This window comes from Balaenoptera acutorostrata, chromosome 11, assembly GCF_949987535.1.
Source record: "Balaenoptera acutorostrata chromosome 11, mBalAcu1.1, whole genome shotgun sequence".
Taxonomy (NCBI): Eukaryota; Metazoa; Chordata; class Mammalia; order Artiodactyla; family Balaenopteridae; genus Balaenoptera; species Balaenoptera acutorostrata.
In genome coordinates this window covers 48,429,381-48,456,480 of record NC_080074.1, presented here as the reverse complement: position 1 = coordinate 48,456,480, position 27,100 = coordinate 48,429,381, and the positions used below count along the sequence as shown (strand labels likewise).

General features: G+C 41.4%; 1 protein-coding gene and 1 long non-coding RNA gene across 2 annotated transcripts in view; one reads left to right on the top strand and one right to left on the bottom strand.

Annotated features, from left to right (window-relative positions):
* Positions 1–18,390, top strand: part of MYRFL (myelin regulatory factor like) — a 117,144-nt gene extending 98,754 nt beyond the window's left edge. Inside the window, exons 16-25 of the mRNA XM_057556430.1 lie at positions 1,557–1,642; positions 4,185–4,259; positions 4,343–4,395; positions 4,517–4,696; positions 12,198–12,260; positions 12,905–12,992; positions 14,986–15,060; positions 17,559–17,679; positions 18,003–18,077; positions 18,224–18,390. Coding sequence (XP_057412413.1) covers positions 1,557–1,642; positions 4,185–4,259; positions 4,343–4,395; positions 4,517–4,696; positions 12,198–12,260; positions 12,905–12,992; positions 14,986–15,060; positions 17,559–17,679; positions 18,003–18,077; positions 18,224–18,310 — 903 coding nt within the window. The 3' untranslated portion in view covers positions 18,311–18,390. The remainder of the gene's footprint in view (positions 1–1,556; positions 1,643–4,184; positions 4,260–4,342; positions 4,396–4,516; positions 4,697–12,197; positions 12,261–12,904; positions 12,993–14,985; positions 15,061–17,558; positions 17,680–18,002; positions 18,078–18,223) is intronic.
* LOC103012481 (uncharacterized) overlaps positions 1–24,812 on the bottom strand; it is a 52,480-nt gene extending 27,668 nt beyond the window's left edge. Inside the window, exons 1-4 of the long non-coding RNA XR_009009701.1 lie at positions 24,716–24,812; positions 20,871–20,988; positions 16,798–16,856; positions 8,246–8,461 (exon numbers count right to left, since the gene is read on the bottom strand). This is a non-coding gene — a long non-coding RNA (uncharacterized LOC103012481). The remainder of the gene's footprint in view (positions 1–8,245; positions 8,462–16,797; positions 16,857–20,870; positions 20,989–24,715) is intronic.
* Positions 24,813–27,100: the final 2,288 nt, after the last annotated feature.

The window sequence follows — 27,100 nt, the reverse complement described above, 5'->3', positions numbered from 1 at the left end:
GGCAGCTTTGGGGAGTAGGTTGGAGGGGGAAACTCTTATCCTGAGGTTAATACTATTTAATTCTAATCAATTCAACAAATTTCATTGAGTTCTTTCTTTGCACAGCACACTATTAGGACGTCCTCAAAACTGTTCCAGTGGGATGTAGGAATGGTATAAACCATCCACTTCTTGGTATTCAAAGTGGCTTCCTACTGCACTTATGGATGACTCAGTTATGATAGCCCTAAAATTTGGGTACTTGTTAAAAAGGGTGTGGTTAATTCCCCCCCCCCACCCCGATATTACATTGAAGAACATTTTCTTTATGCAGATAACCTGCCCAAGAAATTCAAAGACCAATTTTAAACTATTTCTTAACTACCACCATCCTCCAATTCCCTTCCAATCCTGTACCCCAAGAAGGAAGCAAACATAATACTCTCTATTGCATTAGTAGGAAACTCATATTTAAGGAGCACCATATTTAACTGGGCAGAAAGCCTCTTGTATATCCAGCGAGATTCCTCACCAGTTGCACAGCTGTCTCTCCTATGGTTCTTGGCTCATTCCTTATGTGCAAGTTTTTAATGCCAACATGTACCAGTCCTAAAGGTTTGTCTCACTCACTTCCTAGAGAGTGTAATTTACTTATTTTCATATCCCCCTATAGCGTTGCTCATAGTAGTGCTTAATGAATATTTGTTGAATGGATGTAAGAATAAATAAGACATAGGCCCAGAACAGTCCTCAAAAATAGGTGGCAGGGGCTTCCCTGGTGGCGCAGTGGTTGAGAATCTGCCTGCTAATGCAGGGGACACGGGTTCGAGCCCTGGTCTGGGAAGATCCCACATGCCACGGAGCAGCTGGGCCCGTGAGCCACAACTACTGAGCCTGCGCGTCTGGAGCCTGTGCCCCGCAACGGGAGGGGCCGTGATAGTGAAAGGCCCGCGCACCGCGATGAAGAGCGGTCCCCGCACCGCGATGAAGAGTGGCCCCCACTTGCCGCAACTAGAGAAAGCCCTGGCACGAACCGAAGACCCAACACAGCCATAAATAAAAAATAAATAAAGTAGCTATTAAAAAAATATATATATAAAAAAAAAATAGGTGGCAGCATTGGAAAAACTTGTATATGATTTAAGGAGTAATTAATATTTCATGCCACAAAAATCTTTTCTACAATTTGTCATGCTGCCTGAAGTTCTTCCATTGGGATTTATTCTATTATGTCTTGAAGACCTTTTGATTTTCAAAAGTATCCTATTAAAAGAAATGGACCTCTGGGTTCTGACAGTATATTGTCTGGTAGGTCTTCTTCTCTCATAAAACTTCAAGAATAAGCACTAAATGAATGGCACAGACAACTGTCCTGCAGGGAAGAGAGAGTGTAGCCTGGAGTGCCAAGAAAAGGGAAGAACTTGGCTTTGAAAGGACTTCGTTCTCAGAGGCAGAGAGGAGGAGGGAGATGTAGGCTGAAGGGAGGAGCGAAGATCCCCTGGGGAATGAGTCTTCAGGCATCCTTCTCAAAGTTGGTATCACTGATTTTTCATTTCTCATTGCTGAATTTTTTATAGGTTTCTTTTTCAGGAAAAAAACAGTCGTGTCCTAACTGGGTTTTCCAGACCTTGGTTATAACTCTCATTGCTGTGATGGCATTTTGGTAAGAAAAACATCAGTGTTGTGCTGTGTCAAGCTCTTTTTCTCTTCCCATCTTCCTTTTCTCGCACATGAACTGGGGACTGACTTTCTATTTACTTTGAAGACAAGGAGCCCTTTAAACCAGGCATTGGCCTTCGATTTAGCTTAGAGATACAGGAGCCCTTTATAAACTCATACTTTGAAGAAAAGAAGCACAGGCTTTCTGCTCTTAAATATAAGATGAAGGATGATCTTTTTTTTTAATCAACTGATATTTTTTACCAGTTCCCTGTGCCTTTCGTGTGTGTGTGTGTGTGTATCTTTTTTAGTCTTGCAAATAACTTTCTCAAAATCTTTGCTCTCCTTCCTATTTACTTAGGCGAAAAGAGTGAATAGGTACAATCCACTCTCCCATGGATATTCATATTATTAGAATTCTTCTGGATTTTATACCAAAAGAGACTGAGATTACCCCAAGATATGCAATATGATGAAATCGTAGCCAAATGTACTAAGCAGTTAAAGCAAATACATTTGCTATGCAAGCATCGCGTGCCTTTTGACTGCTATCCCTCCTTCGCAGGGAGGAGGGGTCATCCTTTACTGGGATGAGAAGTCTTTATCAGGTCTCTGGTCTTCAGGCTCGTGCTGCTGCTATGATGGCTCCTCAGCCTTTGAGCCCTGGTCATCTTCCCTGTGTCCTCCTCGCCTTCTTGTTTTTGGTCTATTTACATGGTGGAAGGGGTATTTATCTATCGCTCCAAAAATGCTTTGTTAGTGTGGAAAAGGACTAGCTTCTGGGCCTTGTCTCAGAGGATACAGTTACCCTCAGAGGCTAAGTAAGGGATGGTCCCAAGGATGCTTCCAGTTCCTTGATCTAAAGCAGCTTCTCAGTTATAGGAGACATTGTGGGTCTCTCTGTACCCGTCTCTCCCCTCAGCATTTTAACTTTTCACTTGCTACTGCCCACTGCAGGAAGCATCCCCAAGTATTTGACACCACTACATAGAATTCCCATTAGAAGCTGGTGTACTTTTCTCGCTCTCCTAAGTGAACTTGTCTTCTTCTGGGATTCCCAACTCAGGAGAGTGTGAGCATCTACTTTTCATAGACATGCTTAACATTCTCTAGAGACACAGATTCCCATGAAAATCCAATGCAAAGCTTATAGGAAGTCTAATTTTGATATGAAGAGACTGCTTTTTAAATGTGCTTATCAGGTCTTATGAATTCCAATGTTGTTGACCTCTAAGACCAGAAATGGGAGGTATTGGGCTTATTGTCTTGTTTCCGGCCTGTGGTGTACCTGAGAAGGGTCAAAACCCTAAAGAAAGAAGCAGATGTCCGTTTCATTCTGTGATCCTAGAAGTTGCCCAGGCCATGCAATGATGCAGATGGCAAACAAATCAGAAAGAGTATTTAAGGATTAGTAATAGGGAGATAGAAAATGGGAAATGTGGGAGAACAAAGTCAGGGAGACTGGACCACAGCAAGTAGTTGCCAGGGCGACGCCACAGATTCTGTCTAACGGCATCTTTGGAGCTCAGCACCACTTTTCCCAGGCAGGGCTGTGCCCACTGGGCAGTAACCAGCTGCTGCTGAGAACACTCTGGGGATCCTTTCTTCATGAGCAAAATTCAAATGTGTGGCACATTTCTTTGTGTATATTTAATGATGGTAAATCCACTACCTTTGATGGGGAACAAGATATCAATACTAATGAGGAGTTGAGTATAGAGAACCAGATGTGACATCAAGCCGGCAAGAGGTCAAGTAAGGTCCCCTGTGTCAGGCCCAGCACATGGCAGGATTGGAGAGAGAGTTCTAGAGACACCCTTGAAAGAGGAGAATGCTGAGTGTTTGGATGTGTGAGCAATATTGGAAAGAGCTTCCCAAAGCTCAGGACCTTTAAGGTAAGCTTCCTTTTGGTTATATAAGTTCTGATAATTGGGGGGAAAGATACACTCATTATTTTGAAGTCATGTAGTGTGGAAATGGATGCTTTATTGTACTTTTTTCCTTCCTCTGTCCAATTTGTTGTATTGTGCTCTGAAAAGACAGGCAGCAGGAAGATGTCAGAAGCGGCCAAAGGGTTTGGCACCTACTGCTGACTAAACCTGTGTGGCCTTTCATTTCCCAACACCACAGTGTGGACGCCCTCCACCAGGGGGATATGAACTCTGCTCTGAGTTTTGCCTGCAAGGAGCAGAGGGCTGCCTCCAGTGAGGCTTCCTGCTTCCTCTTGTAATCTTCCACTAGTGACAGACGTTTCTGAGACAGCTTGCCAGGGCCAGGGGGCTGCTTTGTGGAAAAATCCGTCAGCCTGGAGTAGCCAGGGAGCCTCTGAGCTCCAGGAAGATTGGGGGCTTTTTCTCACCAGGGCTGAGAAGCAGAACTGTGCTGGCTTCCATGGTGCTTCTGTCAGCCCTGGCCGCCCGCCCCCTCCTCTCCCATCTGTGTGGCCTGGGAGAGGACATCTCTGGCCAGCTGGTTGTGTGAGATATATTGGCATCAAATCTGCCACATAACTCTTTCTTTCTTTCTTTCTTTTTTTTTTTTAACAGTGGCTTGACAATAGTCTCCCTTTACATACTTAGCTTAAAAGATCAAGACCGATGTACCCCAAGTCTCCCTTCGAGGTGAGAATTCCAGTCTTGTTTTCCTTTGGGGAGAAGGATTCTTGAAGGCCTCTTTCATTAATTATTTTGTTCTCCTCCTCCAGCAACCTCACCAGCTCCCAGGATCCGGCTCTGCCACCCACAGCTTCCCCCTTGGGTAAGATCGTCACATTCCTCACCCTCAAACCCAGCCTGGGTTTCATGTGAATTGTCAATAGAAGAACCAGCCTTTCAGGTTAACCTCGTCACTTTCCTCCCCTCTGTCCAATGCCTTGCAGCACCTAATACATCTCTGGCAACCACACAACCCCCCTTCCAAGTACCAGAGATCACTTTCTGTGAGATCCTGCCATGTCAGGAGACTTATTGCTGTCCCATCTGGGGAACAAGAAGAGTCCTCTCAAGCCCTGTGCAAAGACAGCCCAAGGAGAAGGAGCCCCATCAGAGGCCATGGGCAGGTAAAGAATGTTCAAAGAGTAACTAGTGCTTTGAACCTGAGGTTTTTCCCTTCTCACTATCTACTTGGATAGTCTGTTAATGGTTCCACTCTTCTATTTGGGGTGGCAAGATCTCTGAAAACACAAATACACAAACTTGTAATCACTTATAATATTGAGTTCCCCAACCAGGGATGAAATTTTGGTTGATTCAAGTGAAAGGGTCTCATTTGTTCATTGCCAACCAAGATAGTAATAGCAGCACAAGAGAAGTAATTATGTGAGGATGGGTAGATCTTTTGGCTCACTTAGAACTTATAAAATGATGTGGCATCTGGGCTCTCTGCCCAAACCAAGTAGGGCAAAATGTAAAAGGCTTTGACGATTCTAATGAGTTCAGGGTAAGCTTTAAGTCCCTGAAAAAGGCTTCCACTTTCAGATTATCTTCTTCTTCTTCCTCCTTGGGACACAGACACACACACACACACACACACACACTGATACTCTTTAAGTAACAGAATTTTCATGTTAAAAAAATTGGGACTTCCCTGGCGGTCCAGTGGTTAGGACTCTGCGCTTCCACTGAAGGGGGCACGGGTTTGATCCCTGGTCTGGGAACTAAGATCCCGCATGCCGCACAGCCAAAAAATAAATAAATAAATAAATAAAATTATGGAAACTTGATCAAGGACTAAAAGTGTAATTATCTCTGTAAGATCAAATACTATACATCCCAATGTATACTAAGTTATTATTGTTTCTAGAAATCTCCTTCTGTATATACACATTTTAACAAGTGTCTAAAATAATGATGATGATGATGCTAATAACAATACATACATATCAGTGTGACTTATCAATTAAGATGCTGTGGTAACAGCAACTCCCAAATCACTGTGGCTTAATGTGACAAAAATTTATTTGACTCTCTCTATATGTCAAATGTCGGTCAAAAGACGGATCTTGTTCATGTCATTCAGGACTCAGCTGATAGAGACTCCTTCTCAGTATGTATTTCCACAGCCTCTATAGAGGTGGTAAGAGAATGGGGCAAATTGTGCACTGGCTCTTACAGCTTCCATGTGGGTGTAACACAAGTCACTTCTGCTTACATGTTACTGGCCAAAGCAAGTGACATTGGTCATGTCTAATTTAAAAACAGTTGGTGAAGTGCAGACCCAACACATGCCTGGAAGAAGATGAGCCAGAATATTTTTGAGTAGACCTAATGACTAATGACATGTAGACTATGGTCAGTGGTTGAAGTTTGGGGGCAGAAATGTAATTTCCTTTGATATTATTTCATATTTGAGGCTTGAATAAATAACTTCTACAAATCATCATCATCACCATCATCAGTAACACCACATAATGAGGTATTACTGTTGTATGCAAGGCACTGTCATAAGTAGGCTACATGAGTAAGTCCTTAGTCCTCACAAGCTTGAAAGATAGGCACTGTTATTATCCCCTTTTTTTCCAATGAGGAAGCTAAGGCACAGAGAGTTTTCCCCCGCACCTATAGGAGGCAACGCTTGTAGTGTTTTTCTCATGAAAGCAATTTTTCATTGAACTTGGGAACAGATGCATCACTACAGAGTGAGGATAAAAGTTCAATTTGAAGGAAGAAATTTTCAGTTTCAGTGATCATATCCTTAATAGTTTTAAATATTGAAAAATCCATTACTGTCTCAGGAATCCCCTAGAACCTTCCTTCCTTTTTTTTTTTTTTTTTTAAATTTTACTTATTTTATTTTCGGCTGCGTTGGGTCTTCGTTGCTGCGCGCAGGCTTTCTCTAGTTGCAGCGAGTGGGGGCTACTCTTCGTTGTGGTGAGCGGGCTTCTCATTGCGGTGGCTTCTCTTGTTGTGGAGCACGGGCTCTAGGCCTGCAGGCTTCAGCAGTTGTGGCTCACAGGCTTCAGTAGTTGTGCTTCTCGGGCTCTAGAGCACAGGCTCAGTAGTTGTGGCGCACTGGCTTAGTTGCTCCGCGGCATGTGGGATCTTCCCGGACCAGGGCTCGAACCCGTGTCCCCTGCATTGGCAGGCGGATTCCTAACCACTACGCCACCAGGGAAGACTCCTTCCTTCCCTTTTTAAAGCACATGGAACCTTGTGGCTGGTAAACCTTTTCCTTACCTTGGGAGTCCACCTTGGTGTCATTTTCTGAGAACAGTCCTGAAATGAGACCATCTCACCCATGTGAGGTGGATAACAATGAATCCTGAACAGGAAGAGGTTGGGAACTGGCCCAATCTTCATTTTCAAAAAGTTTTTTGACCTTTGAGCAAATTCACTCCTATAGCAACCAGCTCTTCACATCAAGGGGATACTGGAAAGAATAGCCCTTATCAAACCACATGAAGGTTTATTGCCATCTTCTCTGGGACAATGAGTGTCTGCTCATCTTATGTTTCCATAACGATGAGAGACACTGAAGAGACTCCCAAAGAAAGAAGATTTGCTCCAAGGCGTCTGGCTGTGTCCTCCTAGACACAACTATCAGCTTCTCTGGCTAAAAATGGAGTTTAAATTCTGCTTTATCAGGCTCTCTGACACACTGGGAAAGTTGTTCCCTCTTCCCTCTTTCAGCTTGAGAAAAAAAACTGAAAGGATTTAAATGTTCTATTTACTATAACCTTCAGGAAACTTGAAAACTCTGGGGGATTTAGAGTCATAGAAGGTCTGGTAGCAGCTACACCAGTGGCTCCCTGACTTTTTGACCCTGAGATTATGAATCCATTATGTTTTTACAATTATTTGAGAAAGTATGTAGAGGGAGAATGTAACTATAAATTCTGTTAAGCTTTTAATTGAATTATTTTTGTTAATTCAACAGCAACATTTGAAAAATGGTACAAATCTATGGGAGAGATTGTTACTTTTCAAGTCCACAGCCAACACCACAGACCCCTTTATGTAATCATCTGGGATTCCAAAGTCCCCAGGTCAGGAGAATCTCTGATTTATACCAATTTACCCATTTTATGACTGATGAAATAGAGGCTCGGGACTTTGCTTAAGATTCTGCAGTGAATTATGAGCAAAGTAGAAATCGAAATCTGGGTCCCCTGTCCCCACCATTCTGCCTCCACTTTATTTGGGCTTGGTGTGTGCATGTACCTGGGATCAACTCTAGAAGATGCAGAAAGCATCTACTCTATGGCTCTAGAAAGCCCTTTCAGCACCCTCTGCCCCCTCCCCTTTGCCTATAGCCATTAAAACAAAATGTTATGGAAATATAGTTGATTTACAATGTTGTGTTAGTTTCAGGTGTACAGCAAAGTGAGATAAAAATATATATGATTCTTTTCCATTATTTGTTATTACAAGATATTGAGTATAGTTCCCTGTGCTATACAGTAGGTCCTTGTTGGTTATCTATTTTATATATAGTAGTGTGTATATTTTAATCCCAACCTCCTAAGTTATCCCTCCTCCCCTTTCCCCTTTGGTGCTATAAGTTTGCTTTCTATGTCTGTGAGTCTCTGTTTTGTAAATAAGTTCATTTGTATCATCTTTTTAGATTCCACACATAAGTGATATCATATATTTGTCTTTGTCTGACTTACTTCACTTAGTATGATCATCTCTAGGTCCATCCATGTTGCTGCAAATGGCATTATTTCACTCTTTTTTATGGCTAAGTAATATTCCGCTGTGTGCCTATAGCCACGAGATGTTGTGCCCAGTGTGGGATATTTCTGGGGGCCTGAAGAAAAGCATTTCTCCTCTGCTGCCGCTCCATCTTTTGCCTCTGTCCAGGGCAACATATAACATCAGGGTTCCTAAATCCAAAAGAAGAGAAAACCAGGCAAATATTCTTTTCAACAAGATGTCTCTGAGGCATTTAAGACCAATTACAAATTTAAGAATAAAAATTTTTTAATTAAAAAGAACTTAGACTAACTCTCAGTGAGATGTGGAGTAATATCTAATAGTTTACCAAGCCCCAGAACACATTTATGAGCCTCATTCCTGAGGCGTAAGACTACTAGTAAAATAAGTACCGGGAAATCAGCATTTTTATGACATGCTAAGCTCAAGCCATTATTCTTCCTTTGGGCCTAAGTTGGTTGCTTAAAATGTCTTTCAGAAAGGTTATCCCCTCTTCTCACACTTAATAAAAGGTTTGCGTAAGACTAATAGGAAGTGGAAAGTGGGTATTTAAAAATATTCAGCTTCTACTCTGAGGAACTGAGTGTGATGCATCAGACTTTAATCTATGGAACCAATAAAGATTTAAATAGGCAGCAGAGGGCTTCCCTGGTGGCGCAGTGGTTGAGAATCTGCCTGCTAATGCAGGGGACACGGGTTCGAGCCCTGGTCTGGGAAGATCCCACATGCCACGGAGCAACTGGGCCCGTGAGCCACAGCTACTGAGCCTGCGCGTCTGGAGCCTGTGCCCCGCAACGGGAGGGGCCGTGATAGTGAAAGGCCCGCGCACCGCGATGAAGAGCGGTCCCCGCACCGCGATGAAGAGTGGCCCCCACTTGCCGTAACCAGAGAAAGCCCTCGCACGAACCGAAGACCCAACACAGCCAAAAATAAATAAATAAATAAATAAAGTAGCTATAAAATTAAAAAAAAAAAAAAAAAAAAATTTAAATAGGCAGCAGAGTTAGATATTAAAAACTTAAGAGCCTGTGGGAAAAAGCATCAGTGGAGTTCTACAGATTTTAAGAGATCTGGTAAAGACTTTTAAAATCTCACAAAGCAAAAGGCATCTGTAATTCATGCTTATTTTGATTTGGAGATCAGACCTCTGAGAAGAGTCAATGATTGAAAGAAAATGTTTCCCCGTGTTAAAGGACTCAGTCGTCGATTGGTTGGGCTCATTGACTTTTTCTTGGCCTGAGCCTGTTTCAATCATGAAAGAAAAAGGTATCCAAGATGTATTGGGACGCAGCCATCAGCGCAGTTTTACAAGTAGTGCAATACACACATTCTACCACGACAGGATATACTTTGGTTGGACACCATCTTAAGTCTCTCCTCTCCAGAAGTTTCTAATTTAGTTTATGGGGAGATCTCATCTGCTGACTGTGAAATATATCTCCAACTTTACGATGGAAACCACTGGGAATGTATATTAACTTTATAGGGAATATTGCTGGAAGGCACTTGTAAAATGAGAGCCACCCCTGTATGACTACAGGAGAATTTATGGTTTTCCAATAACCAGCCTTTCGGAATTGAGTAGTCTTGCCTCAGAGAAGTGACAAAGTGGAGGTGTTTTACAGGAGACTCAAAATTTATTTCCAATCCTGCTTTTGAAAAGCCATTTTCATAATTCTAAGCTGCAAGATTATCTCTCCTCAACTTCACCTTTTTATTACTGTTAAAAAACACTTTATCCCATTAGATGCTAAATCTTATCACAGGGTTCTATGTCTCCAGGAACCCAGAAATACACTTCTGTGGAAGTAAGGCAACTCTGTAGTTCTACTGCCAGACTTTACAATGACCTTTTTCCTGAAAATTCAGCAGGAAAATAGAACAAAAGGTAGGGAAAGGAAACAGACAGGATAGAGAAGTCAGGTTTCCCCTTCTCTTTATGCCTCATTTGCCTTGTAAATGAGCCTTCTATGGAAGCAGTCATAAGCAAAACTCATAGCAGGAGACGTGCTCGAAAATTACTATTTGAATAGCTGGAATCCAAGAAATCTGGAGGCCTTTTAGACAGTACATACATTTTTAGGTAAAGGGAAATATTCAATTTTCTAGAAAATCACCATATATCAAGGTCCATTTCTTCTTAAAGGGAAGCATCACGCTGGGGAGGATTTTCAGGAAACTTGCCTCGCCTTCAAGTTGTCTCACTCCCATTTTCTAACAGGATGAAGAAGCCCAGCTCCCCGAGTCCACTCCTAGCATCCCTCTGCACCCGTCCCCTAGGGGTGTCTCCTTTGAGTGTGGAAGAGGAAACATTTTTCTAGAAGATACATGATTGGCTTTCCCTCCTCTCTTCCTTCCTCTTTCCCTGACTCTCCTCCTTCCATCCTTCCACAGATGTGTAGTGAGTCCCACAGTTAAGCCTGGCATTGCCTTATGTGGGGATACAATAGTGAACAAGATGCACTCTTCCAAAAGCTCACAGTTCTAGACAAGTGAACCAGCACTTCCACTTAGTGTGAGAAGTACTAACCTGGACAGATACTTAGGAGCGACTAACCTCCATAAGTCTGCACCATTGCTTTGCTTTCTACCCTGAAATTCCATACAGAAACTTGTTTTAGCTCGTCTCTTTTTCTTTCCCATGAAAGCAGCACATATTGTTTTAACTTATGTCTCTTGTTAAATAAGGTTAACGTCTTTGTGTTTTGCCCAAAATTATATTGAAAAACATAGATATTTAATGAAAATGAAGGACTGCAATAGAGTACATATACTTGAAAAAACATCTGCAAATTTAAAAACTGACTGCCAAAACTTTAAAATTCTTTTGTTAGGTTTGCTTAACAACTCACTAAATGGTTGCTTTTACCATCCACTTTAAAAAGATACATTTTTTTCCCATAGCCTTAACAACAGTCATCTGAGTGGTTACCTTTTCAATATTGCTTTTAAAATGCCTTTTCAGCTCTGACGGGTCATAACCACTCCCCTGGCTTCCTTCCCCACAAGCGAGCTCTGGCCCCATACCAGTGATTTGAGCCCTCTCCTCAGCTGGCTGCAGCTCAGTTTTTAACTTAAGCTCGCTTTTTTCCTGAGTGGATCACATTATGCTTGGAGTTATAGATTATTCAAAGAATGTTAGTAGAGGTTCCCTATTCTGGAGTTGTTGAGAAAGGGCAAAGATACGTGGAAAGTAACAATCCAGAGATAATGTGCCCTTTGGTACAGTGATAGAGAAGATATTACTGATTGATCACCACTTAGAGGATTCAGTAATAATACATGCCATGGCAGTGGAAGGGGGGGAGCTGTGAGCTGCAGTGATCTAATACGGGATGGTGTCTTAGTCGGCTGGGGTTGCCATAACGAAATGCCACAGACTAGGTGACTTAAGCAACAGAAATTTATTTTCTCACAGTTCTGGAGGCTAGAAGTCCAAATTAAGGTGCTACCAGGTCTGGTTTCTTGAGGTCTCACTCCTTGGCTCAAAGATGGCCGCTTTCTCCCTGTGTCCTTACAAGGTCTCTCCTCCATGCAAGCAGGCTTCTTCATGTCCTAATCTCCTCTTCTTATAAGAATGCCACTCGGATTGGATTAGGGCCCACACTAACAGCCTCATTTTAATTTAATTATCACTTTAAAGGCCCATCTCCAAACACAGTCACATTCTGAGTTACCAGGGGTCAGGGCTTCATGCATAAGAACTTGGAGGACATAATTCAGTCCGAAACAGATGGCTTTTTGGAGAAGGGTGACAGTAAACTAGCTCTGTAAGAAATGGCATAGGGATGTGATGGGTTGAAAGGTGGGGGAAACATTCAACTGACAGAGACAAACTAGGGCACACACTGGGTTTCTTCTCATCCTGAACAAGCTTCAAGACTGACAGACTTTTTTCCTCTTCAGGAGACAGGAGCACATCATTCTTGGCAGGACAGGCGCTAACCAGCCTTGACTGGGGGAGTGACTGTAAGTTTATATTTAAGTGACTTTCTTCTTTGGTTTTGTGGAGCCGGGCAGAATACTAACAAGCTGTGAAAGCATTACTGGTGTAAGGCACAGGGAAGGAGGCTGCACTCTGCCACAAACACCCGTGGGATTACGTTTCGATAATCGACGGCTGCCTAACCATTAAGGAGGCATTAGAAATGGTTGCATACTGCTAGGCCTTTTGGTTGATCTTCATGGATTTTAATAATTTGAACTTCCTGCTCTCTTCTTCTATTCTTCTGCTAAATTTTTAGTTGGTTTTCTGTTTTCTGATTTTTGTTGAATCTTTCTTTATTGGCCAGATTGCATATCACATTGCGCTCTCCATTTTCAATAAATTTCAATTTAGTAGGACTTCCATGATCCAGGCATTCTTTTGGATGTTATGAGGCTGTCTATTGGAGCTTGTTTTTTTTTTTTTTTTTTTTAGTTTTCTTAAAATTTACTGTAACAACAACAAAAGCCTTCTCCCCTTTCTTCTCCTTTTTTCCCCCCATTTGAATGCAAATGGAATCCATTTATCTAGGAAACTCTTGTTTCACATTCTGCAATTTGGAGCCTGCACTGGAGCACAATGCTCTTTTTCTCTGCAGAAGAGTTTACTTTATTTCTTCTCAATTCAGGGATTGATACAACCATCAGTTCTATTCAGATTATGGAAATCCAGCAAATAATAGATCGTCGGTATTGCAGTAGAAGCCTCCAGTGCGGGTGGGTAAGCCTCCCCATTATCCCCTGATTGTTTCTGGAATTTACTCAGGGCTCTGGGTTTTTGAGACTGGAATGAAAGCTAATGCTACCCAGTAAAACCGATGTGTGCTTACATTGCTCCTTAAGTGAAAACACATTTGTTGTATGGTGGAAGAGGGAATCATAAAATGGTTGATATTAGCAAATGTCAATAAACCACAGCTCCAAAGATTACAGTCTCTTGGTTTAATGGGTAAGTCCAAAGCTAAAAGCTTAGGGGGCAGCTCTGTGGCTGACTCTCTGAGGCCACATACCATAGGCACAGAGCTGTTAGTTAATTTTATAGAAAAGAAAGACATTATTACTGATGGCTCCAAGTTATGAGTGACCTGACATTTGTATATTTTAATAACAAGGGATATCATTATTTTAATTGCTGAAAAAATATAGCTTATCCTAACCTTTTCAGTTAAGAGAAAAAAATCTGGGTACTGCAAAAGTTATCAGCAATGTTCATCTCTAGTCTATCGCCTGCATCAAGGTAACAATGCATCTAGACGCATAGAGGGCAAGCATAGAAGCTTCAGCAAACACAATATGCAAGTTGTAGTCATTAAGAATAAGGAGTTATTTTTTCTTTATTTGATCAGTATTTACTGGTTTAGTTAAGCCTGCTAATATTTAAGCCTGCTAGGTTAAAGGCAAGGCTGTGTATTTTGAATTGGTGTCACAAATCCTACGGATTCTCAGCCTTATTTCTTTTTCAGCCTAATGTACCTTAGGCTTCAGGCTGATGGTCCTGACTTTTGAAAATAACCTGTATGGTGCTTTATGATTTGTTTATGACCTTTGCATTCATTATCTTATTGAATTCTCACAAAATCACATGAGGTTGGTATTATCCCCATTTTGCCATTACAAAACTTGAGGCTCAGTGAGCTTGAAAAAGTCAGAGACAGACATAATTGGTTTGGTAGAATGATGTGATGAAGAGTGAGATGATTTGGGTTCAAATTCCAGCACTTTGACAAGATGTTTATTCTCCCTGCGTACCTGTTTCTCATCTGTAAGATGAGGATACTTACTAGCTAAGGAGTTGTGTTCCTGGAAAGCACACAGATGTTGGGAGGCACATAGTAGGAAATGAATTCTATTTACCTAAGCTTCCTCCAGTAGGACAAAGCCCTCCTGATCCCAGTTCAGATCTATTGCTTTTATTTTTGCTTTCTTATTTTTAACAACCCAGTTTAATATTCATTAATGGAAATTTAAAATGATTGGCTCTTTTCCCCATTTATCTGGTTTTAAGTTATTTCTCCATATAATTCAAGGGATGGCCAGTCATAAGAACTTGTATTAGATACAATAAGCCTTTTTGCTAGAGTTTTCATTACAATATGAATCAATGGAACTCCCCCCTTTCCCCAAGCATCCCTAGTCAAGGGCAGGAGGAATGTCTGTATAAGCATTTCTGTCTTGCAGTTTTCTCCATTACTAAATGGTAATTAGGACTATAATAATTTTAGTTGATTCCAGTTCTGAAAGTACATGATATTTCCTGCTAATGTTGCCTAAAAGGGAGTGGTTTACTGTAAAAAAGCTGGTATTTATTATTTCCAATTTTCCTTTCCAGAGGGATTGTTAGTTTGAGGACTTTGCCTCATCTGTCTTCTGAAATCTGTATCTCCTTAAGGGGAACTGAAGTCATTTCCTATTTGTTTAGTTTTGTGCATTTGGTCTGGGATTTGACTTTCTGTCATTTCTTCTGTGTATTTTAGCAAACCATAAATCTTTGTGGTATATTTCATATATAGTAAGATCCAAAAGAGATCACTTTGAAATTTGACAGGTATGTCTTTGAAAAACATGAAACTATGCCATGTTAAACTTGATTTTCTGTATCTGTTACGTATTATAGAATATTTCACAGTTTACACAGTATACAAAAAGTAGAAAAAAGCCTTTTGAACCCTTTCCTGAGTATTCTGATTTGTGTTTTTTTCCCCATAATTAGGTCTGGAAATTACAATTACCATATTCCTGTTAATAAGTACACACCCACCAATGTCAAATTCTCTCTGGAAATCAAGTAAGTGCATAGCTGTAAAAGACAATTCTGTTTTTATCATTATTTGAATAACAATACTGAATTTCCTTCACAATTTGATCAATAAGTTAGGAGGTAGAAAGTTATCAGTTAAAGAATAATGGTTGGGTTGAGAGTTAGGCCAGCTTGAGGGAGGGGTTTTCAAAATGAAGGTTGGGACCTTCCAGGCTCCCTCCAGTGGAATGGAAAGGCTCTGTGCTGTATACTCATACCTACAAAGTGACAGTGACCCTGGGTTTGATGCTCTCAGACTGCCCCTGGCTGTGTCCCTTTGAATTGGGGTGGGAACTAGAGTAACAGTGTGGCCCTGGCCCCTGGATGTGGGGGGCTGCACATTTTTGTGAGCTTCTGGGAGCAATGCTAATGCAGACACCACCCCCTTCCCCTAAGGGAGTTGAAAAAAAGAAGTCAGAGTTTGGAGGTGGGAAGACCAGTGTTCAGATATTGTCTCTGTCACTTACTAATTCTGTACTCCTGGGGAAACCACTTATCCTCTCTGAGCTACTGTTTATTCATTTGTAAGATGTGTTTGACATTATACCATAACAAGGAGAGCTGCTGTGAGAATCACAGATAATAACAGTGAAATTAATAACTACCATTTGCTGAGCACAGACTATATGCCAGACACTCTACAGTTTACTACTGGGTCATATAATCCTCTCAACAACCCTTTTCAGATGGGAACACTTAGTTTAGAGAGGTCAAAAAGCCTGTCCCGAAACTCATAGCGAGTAAGTGGTGGAGCTGGGCTTCAAATCAGCCCTTCCTTTTAACCATCACTTTCCTGCCTCCCCAGTGACGTGAGATATTTAAGAACATTGCCCCTTCCTGGAACATAGCAGGCACTTCATATTATGACTGCCTTTCCTCCCAAAATCACAAAACTCTAATTTAATCTATTTTATCAGCTATTTAAAATAATTATGGTACTTTAAGACTTTTGCAGAAATTACGCAGTGAGATACTCACCATGAAGATAGATGGTGTTTATTTTGTGTCTCTTGATGTTAGTTTCTCCTTTGTCCCTTCCACATTTCCTCTCTTCTCCCTTTCCTCTGTCCTCCCCACTTTCCCTCTGCTTCCCCAGCTCTGTTACTCTTCCTCCATCAGTCCCTCCCCCCTCCCCACCCCATCTCTTCCTCTGTTTCACTCAGACTTCATACTCCTTCTCTCATCCACTTTGCTTCTACAATGAGCTAATGACACAAGCCAACTGCTTGCCTTGGAAAGGTCTGTTTCAAGCAGCTAAAATTCCATGGCTCAGAACCCACCATATTTACAGGCAGAGCAAAAGCTAAATGTACTATTCTCTAGCACTCCCTGAGCAACCTGGAACAGCGTTTCCTCATTCGTTCCTAGCTTCGATGGAGGGAAATAAGTGAAGTGGTATATCCCCTGAAGTGGCAGAAGGTCATCTTGAACCACTAAATCAGGCTTTTTAGATTAAGAACCATTTTTTTCTAACATGGGTGATCTTAAAATAACACATATACTCAACCGAGATTGTAGGTTGTCCCACTTGTGCAAAAATATTGTTTCCAAAGACAGATGGATCTCACCCTCTTGATGATGATTCTTGGGCCAGCCTCCGGAGAAGAACCATTCTTTCTGACAGGTCTTCCACCCTGATAGCTTGAAGAGCTTATAATTCCTCACGGGGCTCACCTGCACATCCCTACCTGTGTTGTTTGCCTCTCTGATTCAAACAATACCTACCCAGAGCAGGAGTCTGCAGAATCTGAAATCCTGGAAACTTCAGATGGAAGCAAATTCAGCTGCCAGTGAAAAGAGAAGGAATACATCCAAAAATTATTTTAAGATCTAGGGAGATAAGAAGTTCTGATGTTGAGGTGATTTAAGTCATGAGATTAGGTTTTAGAGACTGTCATATGTTATCTCAGTTTTAGTTTTAGTCAGTTCCAGGCTACTGTAACAAGAATCCCATAGACTGGGTGGCTTAAACCACAAACATTCATTTCTCACAGTTCTGGAGATTGGGAAGTCCAAGATCAAGGCACTAACAGATTCGGTGTCTGGTGAGCGTCCACTTCCTGGTTGATAGGTAGCCGTCTTCTCTCTATGTCCTCACATGTCAGAAGGGGCGAGAGACCTGGGCTCCTTTTTATAAGGGCACTATTCCCACTCATGAGGGCTCCACCGTCATGACCTAGTCACTTTCTAAAGGCTCTGCCTCCTAACACCATCACATTAGAGGTTAAGATTTAAATATACAAATTTTGGAGAGGACACAAACATTCAGTCCATAACAGTAGTCATCTGAGATTGAGTTTCTGTTATAATGAGATGTGAACTAGTATATTGGCATCTGTGAGCTTTGTGTAATAACATGCCTATTTGGAACTTTGAATGGATTTCCAAGTTATGTTCCCATTAGTCCCTCTTCTTATCAAGATGTAGCCTAGTGGGAGCTGGTAACTTCTTTTCCATTTGCCCTTTCTTTTCTTTGTCTCTTGAAGCACAACAGAGCCATTGATAGTCTTCCAGTGCAAGTTCACCCTTGGAAATATGTGTTTCCGTAGTAAAAGGGAAGCCAAAGGCATGCAAAGCCACCAAGAAGTCTCCCAGGAGATGACACAGGTAACGTTTTCCAGCTCCTCGGCATTCTGTCCCCATTCTAGAAGTGTGCCTACAGTTGTGGCACAGCCTCTGTTCCGCACTGAGAGAGAGGCCATGAGCCACAGGCGAATGTTTCCCTTTGCTGACTCTGATCACAGGGCTTTGTTCAGCATCTTCTGTGCATCCTTCAGAAGCTGCAGACTTTTCCAGCAACACCATCAAAAGCTGTTGTCACAAATACCTCTCCTACAGCAGTCAAAGGAATGCTTTTTCAGCCTATGTTCTTTCCAACTTGAGTGTAAAATATAGTTATGAAATGGATCTCTCTTTCATTCATTATTTAGGGATATCAGCACATTTGGAGGCTCCCTGCAGCCCCATTCTTTGACAGCGCATACCATTTCCGGGTAGCTGCACCGGTAAGCTCTCTTTTTTTCTTTTTCTTTTCAGTGAGAAAGAAATGGGCCATTAAATAAATAAATAGATAAATAAATAAATAAACTTTAGCTACAATTAATTCTTACATTAATCATTCTCTCTTTTCTTTTCCCCCTTGTTCTGACAGGATTTAGCTGACTGTTCAACGGATCCTTATTTTGCTGGGATATTCTTTACAGACTACTTCTTTTACTTCTATCGACACTGTGTCTAATTTATTCAAGTTTGTTTGGGGACTTTACCAAAGAAAAATACTCAAATACAGTTAACGGAAACTTGTAACCTCTTGCAACTTCTTTCTTCTCTTTGTAAAACATTCACATTTATTGCCAAAGGGCTTTTTCCAGGCTTTGGCTTCCAACAGTTTTGAGACATTAATGAGGAGAATAAAGTGTTTGCTGGAACTTGAGATAATGTGGTGTTTGATTTTGCCATGACTATGAGGAAAACGTTTCCTGGAGTAAACAGCACTGTTGGATTTGAAAATACTGCTTCTGTTACTAAGGAAGTCAAAATGGGTAGGTTTAACTTTACTTTGTCTTAATGTATCTCAGTGCTTGTGAGAAAAACAAAAAGGCTTATTTCAGCCATGTCAACTTGGACACACTAAACACAGACTCTTGAGAATTTGTGATAACCATATGTGTGTTGTTGGGGGGAGGGGTGGGTGGTGTCCGATGCTGAGCTCCCATTTAGGCAAACTATTGCTATGTGAATGTATGTGTGTGTGCACGCGCATGCACACTACATATACTAGCGTAGAGAATGTAGCTTGCTAATAAATTGGGTTTAAGAAAAATAATTGCAGTTCTACTTTGTAAGGTTTGATGGATGCTAACTTTCTGCATCCTCTTGGGAAGCACTAGCTTGTGACAAGTCCTTTAAGGTAACCCAGACAGTCTAGGCTCAGATAGTTGCATTTGATCTTCCAGTTGTCATTGATTTGTTTTGTTGTTCTTCCTCTACATATAAGGGGTTCTCTTACAGGGCATTAAGACCCATTTCCATTGTTTATAGCTGAATTAGCTTTGGATATTTCTACCTGGTTTATGGGTAGATTTGTATGCCCTTCCCAACTCAGAAGAGCCGGAAATCCTCTAGCTGGAGTGTATCAGCTATATCTTTTATTTTCTGTATTCTGATGTTTTGACATCTTGGGGTCTTGCTGACCCTCATGGAACTCCACCTCCCAGGGTTAGCCAGTTCCTAGAGATGATAGTAAACAACTTGCCCACCAGCGATTTTCAAATACAAACCAGCCAATCTGGAGCTCACACCTCAACCACCTCCTTTATCAAGTTCTCGTACTGGGGGCCACTATCCACCTGCCCTAATCACTCCAGGGCCATGTACCAGACAACTAGGGACAGCCCCTATAGCCCAGAGCCTGCTACGATTACTCAACTAAACTAGCCAGTCCTAAGCCTGTTTCCCCTGCCTCACCTGTTCCTTCCGAGGAAACCACAATAAAGGCTTTAGCCCAAGGCTGCTCCCTCTCCTTCTGCCTCCTGACTGACCCTGGCGCTTCCCAGTGTGGCCCCCCAAGGTGTGGCGTGTCCCCTCCTCTTGGGAACTGTAACAACAAACTACCTTTTCAATGGTGATCATCTTCTGATCTGTTGACCTTCCTATACCTTAAAATTTTCATTAATACACTATATTTTAGGACATGGTGATTCAAGCCACTCTAGCTCTAGCTTCAGGTAGCAGGGCTGCTGAATGGCTTATTTTACTGTTGGCATGTGTGATACTGGAATTTACAATAAGAAATGTATATTTGATTTTGTCCCCCGTTCCTGGCACAGAGCTCCTAAAACCTTTGGAATTCCCTAAGTGCTGAGGGAGATAAAGGTGTCTTGTTTTGTCAATGAGGTGACATTTGGATGGCACAGATGGATGGGGGCTGGTTGCCAGGACTACCAATCATGTGATGATTAGAGGGTTTGAACTTCCAGTCCCACCCGGGATTTCTGGGGAGGGACAAGGAGCTGGAGGTTGATTTCAAACACCAGTGGCATAATTTAATTAATCACGCCTATGTAATGAATCCAGAGTTCGGAGAGCTTATGGGTTGGTGAACACGTGGAGATTTGGGAAGACTGGCAGCCTTGGCGAGGGCACAAATGCTCTTCACCCTTTCTCTGCCCCTAACCCTGTGCACCTCTTCCATCTGGCTGTTCCTGAGTTACAGTCTTTTATAATAAACACAGAATCTAGTAAGTAAAATGATTCTCTGAGTTCTGTGAGCCACTTTAGCAAATTAATCAAACCCAAAGCAGGGGATGGGGGCAACTCTAATCTATAGCTGGTAGGTCAGAAGCACACATGATAACCTGGGCTTGCATCTGGCATCTGAAGTGGGCGGGGGGGGACTATCCTGTAGGACTGAGCCCTCGGCCGGTGGAATCTGCAGCTGTGCCCCAAGAGGCAGTACGAGAACCGAGCTGAGTTGCTGGACACCTCACTAGTGTCTGAGGATGGTTTGGTGCTGTGCGGGTGAGACTCCTCCATACAGTGGAATTGGGTCCCAGAACCGTGTTTAGCCTATGAGTCAAGTAGGATGAGGCAGTTGGATATTTTTTTCGCCCATGACAGTGGTAATCAGTAGGAATAAGTCCCCATTTCCTTATTTTCAAATGTGATTAAACACGTGCCACGTGGATGGAAATTACAAGAGCTATTAAGAAAAGACACGTTCCTTACTGACACAAAAGGCATTTCAAAATAACTTAGGGACACAAAGATAGTTTAACCCAGTAGGAGCTGAGACTTACTTTGGAGCCAAACAGTCCTTGCCTTGGTCCTGAATCCTGACTTTTGTGTATCCTTGAGCGAGTTACTTAAGTTCTCTGAGCCTCAATTTCCTCGTTTATAGAAGAGGACAGTGAGTATCTGCAATAGATAGATAGGATTAAATGAGATAAAATACGTAAAGCACAGATAGGCTCTAAATAAATATAAGCTGTTATTGTTATACAGAACAGAATAGCTATAAAGATTACAGTGGGATAATAAAGGGACTGAGTTTGCAAATGAAGCAACTGACAAAGGATTAATCTCCAAGATTTACAAGCAGCTCATGCAGCTCAATAACAAAAAAAACCCAACCCAATCCAAAAATGGGCAGAAGACCTAAATAGACATTTCTCCAAAGAAGATATACAGATTGCCAACAGACACATGAAAGAATGCTCAACATCATTAATCATTAGAGAAATGCAAATCAAAACTACAATGAGATATCATCTCACACCAGTCAGAATGGCCATCATCAAAAAATCTAGAAACAATAAATGCTGGAGAGGGTGTGGAGAAAAGGGAACCCTCTTGCACTGTTGGTGGGAATGTAAATTGATACAGCCACTATGGAGAACAGTATGGAGGTTCCTTAAAAAACTAAAAATAGAACTACCATACGACCCAGCAATCCCACTACTGGGCATATACCCTGAGAAAACCATAGTTCAAAAAGAGTCATGTACCAAAATGTTCATTGCAGCTCTATTTACAATAGCCAGGACATGGAAGCAACCTAAGTGTCCATCATCAGATGAATGGATAAAGAAGATGTGGCACATATATACAATGGAATATTACTCAGCCATAAAAAGAAATGAAATGGAGGTATTTGTAGTGAGGTGGATGGAGTTAGAGTCTGTCATACAGAGTGAAGTAAGTCAGAAAGAGAAAAACAAATACAGTATGCTAACACATATATATGGAATCTAAGGAAAAAAAAAAAAAAGGTCATGAAGAACCTAGTGGCAAGACGGGAATAAAGACACAGACCTACTAGAGAATGAACTTGAGGATATGGGGAGGGGCAGGGGTGAGATGTGACACGGTGAGAGAGTGGCATGGACATATATACACTACCAAATGTAAAATAGCTAGTGGGAAGCAGCCGCATAGCACAGGGAGATCAGCTTGGTGCTTTGTGACCATCTAGAGGGGTGGGATAGGGAGGGTGGAAGGGAGGGAGATGCAAGAGGGAAGAGATATGGGAACATATGTATATGTATAACTGATTCACTTTGTTATAAAGCAGAAACTAACACACCATTGTAAAGCAATTATACTTCAATAAAGATGTTTAAAAAAAAATAAAATAAAGGGACTGAGTAACTGAACACTCACACACGGAGGCATTCCATCAACTGTAAAAACCAAACTGCAGATAGAGCATATGCATGTGTATTACATAACGTTTATATTTTTTCTATATTTGGAAAATTGTTTTCCCTTTTACTAACAGCACAGCCTTTTTTAAAAATAAATATTTATTTATTTTATTATTTATTTTTGGCTACGTTGGGTCTTTGTTTCTGCGTGCCGCTTTCTCTAGTTGGCGGCGAGCGGGGGCTACTCTTCATTGCAGTGTGTGGGCTTCTCATTGCGGTGGCTTCTCTTGTTGCGCAGCACGGGCTCTAGGCATGTGGGCTTCAGTGGTTGTGGCTCGTGGGCTCTAGAGCACAGGCTCAGTAGTTGTGGCGCACGGGCTTAGTTGCTCCGTGGCATGTGGGATCTTCCCAGACCAGGGCTCGAACCCGTGTCCCCTGCATTGGCAGGCAGATTCTTAACCACTGCGCCACCAGGGAAGCCCAACAGCACAGCCTTTGTAGAAACTTAAATAAGGTAGTTAATTCTTGGGAGTTCAGGATTCCTCCAGTTTCTTAGATTCAAACTCAAACTTGGTTCTCCTGAATTGTAGTATCAGCCTGTCCCAGCATGACCTCAGTCTAGATACTGGAGTTGCCACTCCATTTTTTAAATAACATCCCAGGGGCTTGGTGTAGGAGAGACTCCATTAATTTGACTCTTCTACTGGTAAATACTGGTCAGTAGCCAAGTTACAGGAGTTCTTTTCGGCACATAAATCCCATGTTCTTATTCACTCACATATGTTCAGGATAATATGGGGGTTTCAGATATCTAGTTGAGTAATGTTGCCTATAAGGAGATTTCTGTTAAATGAATACTGTTTTCCCACTAATCCATAAAAAACTGAAAGTCTTTTCCCCACAGAAAACTTACTACAGGAGATGTGTTGAAAGACTTCAGAACGAAAGGATTTAAGATAGTGAACAGACCTGTGGCAATCTGTGGCTTCTTGGAATCAGTTAGGACTAGAATAGACTTTGCTGTAAGTTTCTTTTTGTATTTACAGCACTTCTCCAGTTGTTAGACGTCCACTGTGGATAGGGCTGCTTCAGGCCAAAAAATTTTTCCTTGTGCCAGAGAATCTTCTGAATTTCTACTGGAGTATTCCCAAATTCACAGGATTAAAATGTCTGTAAGAGTATTCCTCTCAAAAGCCCATAACCCTAGTCTAATCATGAGCAGAACATCAGACCAATCCCAGATGAGGGGCATTCTATAAAATACCTGACCAGCACTACTCAAAATTCTGGAGGTTACCAAAAACAAAGGAAGTCTGGGAAATGGCCACAGCCAAGAGGAGCTTTTTTATGTTTTTTAAAAATTTTGGCCATGCCGCATGGCTTGCGGGATCTTAGTTCCCGGACCAGGGATTGAACCTGGGCCCACAGCAGTGAAAGTGCAGAGTCCTAACCACTGGACCGCCAAGGAATTCCCAAGAGGAGCTTAAAAAGACATGGTAACTAAATGTGGTGTTCTAGAGGGCACCCTGGAACCAAAAAAGGAGATTAGATACAAACTAAGCAATTTGAATAAAGTGTGGACTTAATAATAATGTACAGTATCAATATTGGTTCATTTTCTGTGACAGATATACCATACTAATGTTAAGATGTTAATAATGGGGGAAACTAGGTGTGGGGCTTATGGGAACTCTGTGTACCAGCTTCATAAGTTTTCAAAATAAATCTAAATTTGTTCTAAAATAAAAAAATTATTTAAAAAAAGTAAGAAATGAAGTCCATAACAGCTGGGCTGAAATATCACATGCTGCCACAGGTGTCATTTGTGATAACATGAGTTCAATTCTGTGCATTAATTTAAGTAGCTTCCAGATACCATAAAGAATACTATATGATATAAAATATAAATACTATAAAATATACAATAACACATAACAAGTTAGATTACAACGATTTTTCTTGAGTTCTAATACAGGAACTCAAGCTCTGTCAGATTTTTTTTTTAAACTACCACACCATAAAAATTCACTTAAAACAATTAGCATGTATGGGTTCAGACCTCCAGCATTTAAAGATAAAAACATTTTGTAGAGCTCTTAACCTACCTCTTCTTCCATTTTTATTTTTATTTATTTTTCCTACACAATTTTTCAATTTCAACTTTAGTGGCAGATTCCCAACAACATGTTATTTGAATCATGAAACTAAAGATCCTCAAGAGAAGAGCAACAAAGCAATTCTGTTGGCAGTTTACAAACCTCCTCTTACTGGATTCTTACAAGAACCTTGTGATGTTGGGAATGAGGGGAGTTACTCACAGTTCCCCACTCTACAGATAAGGAGACTGAGGCAGAAATAGGTTAAGCAAGGGTAAGAGGTGAGCCAGATTTTCTGGTGTTAAATTAATCCACTTCCACTATATACATATCTTATTAAGAGTGGGTTGTCATACAAAATTGAAGATTGGGTGGCTTAAACAACAGGAATTTATTTCTCACTCTTCTGGAGACTGGATAGTCTAAGATCAAGCCGCCAGCAGGCTCAGTGTCTGATAAGGGCTGTATTCTTGAGCTGAGACAGCCGCCTTCTCACTGTGTCCTCACATGATCTGTCCTTAATGCATGCATATGGAAGGAGGGAGAGAGAGAGAGAGAGATAGAGAAATCAAGTTCTTTGGTCTCTCTTTTTACAAGGGCATTAATCCCATCATGAGGGCCCTATCTTCATGACCTTGTCTAAACCTAATTACCTTCCCCAAATCAGATCTCCAGATACCATCACACTGGGGACTAGACTTCAACATAAAACCGAGCAGAACCCTGAAGGGGCCTTTCCAGGGTCAGACCACCCCCTTATCCCTCACCTCTTGTTTATAGAAAAGCTTTAGCCTCCTAGGCCTTCTCCGAGTTCCAAAGAGCAAATTTAATCAGAGAAGTGAGAAAATGCAGAAACAAAGGAAAACAGTCAAGCAGACAAAAATAATAGTTTAGCCATAAAACAAAGTCAAGGACCTTTAGTTTCTCCTCAAGGGCTATTGATAATATCCTGAGCCCTATTCTTGAATTGCTTTGCAGATACTAAAACCCCCATCAGGTGGAAGAAGTTAATTGCATGCTGACCACCAGCACGTAAACCCCAGACTGGTTGGAACCAGAAGGTTGATGGTTGAGATTCCCGAAACATCACCCTGTTACCTCATCATCAACCAATCAGAGAATTGCGCACAAGCCGATCAAGCACCCTGCAACCCTCTCCCTCACACTGTCTTTAAACACCCTTCTCTAAAATTCATTGGGGAGTTTGGATCTTTGAGCATGAGCTGCCCATTCTCCTTGATTGCAGAAAAACCCTGCAATAAATGCTGTACTTTCCTTCACCACAACTGTTGTCAGTAGATTGGCTTTGCTTCAATGTCAGGTGAATGGACCCAAGTTTGCTTCAGTAACAAGCATATGAATTCAACAGTGAGACAATTCAGTCAATAGCATTACATCACTTTACCCTTTGGAAATTTTTTCCTTTCTTCACAACTCTTTGAAGTTTGCAAAAGACCACCAACACAGATAATGACCCACCAAAAAGGCACTAACATGTTAATGTCTCTGGTAAGTGATACTTATACTTACCAGGCCCTGTGAGCTGATAGGATTTATTAGAGTCCATTTAGTCATAATACAGAATAGAGGGCAGAGGGACAGACATGAGGGGAATCTCCTGTCACCAGCCACTAAGTTACATCTATTTATATTGCACCAGGGCTTAACAGCTCACTTAAGAATGCTAAATATCAGCCTCACTCTGAGGAACACTTCAGGAAAAACTTCACTTGGCAAAGCTAAAAGTGTTTTGGTTTTCATTTCTTCAAGGACATATGTGACTGATTTTTGTGTCTGATTCTAAAGAGCCAGTTGAGCTCTTAAGAAGCATCCAAGGATTTAAAATCTAGTGCATTTGTGATGAGTGGTTGTTTAAAGCTTGCAGAAGCACAGCTTTAGAAACCTCCAGTTTACCAACAGTGTTCCATATACAGCTCCCTCTCTTCTTGGCTGGATTCTGTGAATGGAGAAAGTCTTTGTCAATTCTTAGGATGTATTATTGGAGGAAGGGATGGATGCCAAAGATCACAATCTCAATCGTTCAATTTCTTCATGGCCCCATACAAATATAAACAAGATCACATTTTAGAAAGACTCTTGATAACATGTCTTTGCCAGAGTTGAATTCTCAAGCCATTTTTAGCTGCACCAGTCTGACCTCCTGTTTAAATGCAGAATAACTGAGAAAAGAACTAGACTCAGAGCCAGGAAACTTGGTCCTGGTCCTGGCTCGATAACTCGCCATTGGTGTCATCTTGGATACTTTATTTCACTTCCCCAGTTGCAAAATTGGATCCATAATAGTCCTGCCTACACTAAGGATTACTGTGGACCCTACATGAGATATTTATGTAAAACCTCTTTGTAAAGTGGAAAGTGTACAAGTACAAGAATCATTAACGATGGTCCCTGGGAAGACATTATTTTGAAAGAGTAAGTAAGAAGTTAGAAATTCTCACTTCCTTTAATGAGCTTCAGACCATCATACTTAGAGTAAGTTACTTACATTTCCTTCCACCATCTTCTTCAACTGGAAAACATGTAGCACACAACGGATGCTCAATCAACATTTGTTAAATGAAAGGTGAGTAAATAGAAACATTGCCTCTCATTTACCAAGGAGTATGGCAAGATGACATACTGAAACAGATTTGAATTCCTCTCACTCTTTCATCGTGATACTTTTTGCTATTATTTGGAATAATAGAATGTTATTATTTTCTTCTCCCAGCACATCTAAAACATCCCTAAATGACTTCCAATAGAACCTAGAAAGTCAAATGGTCT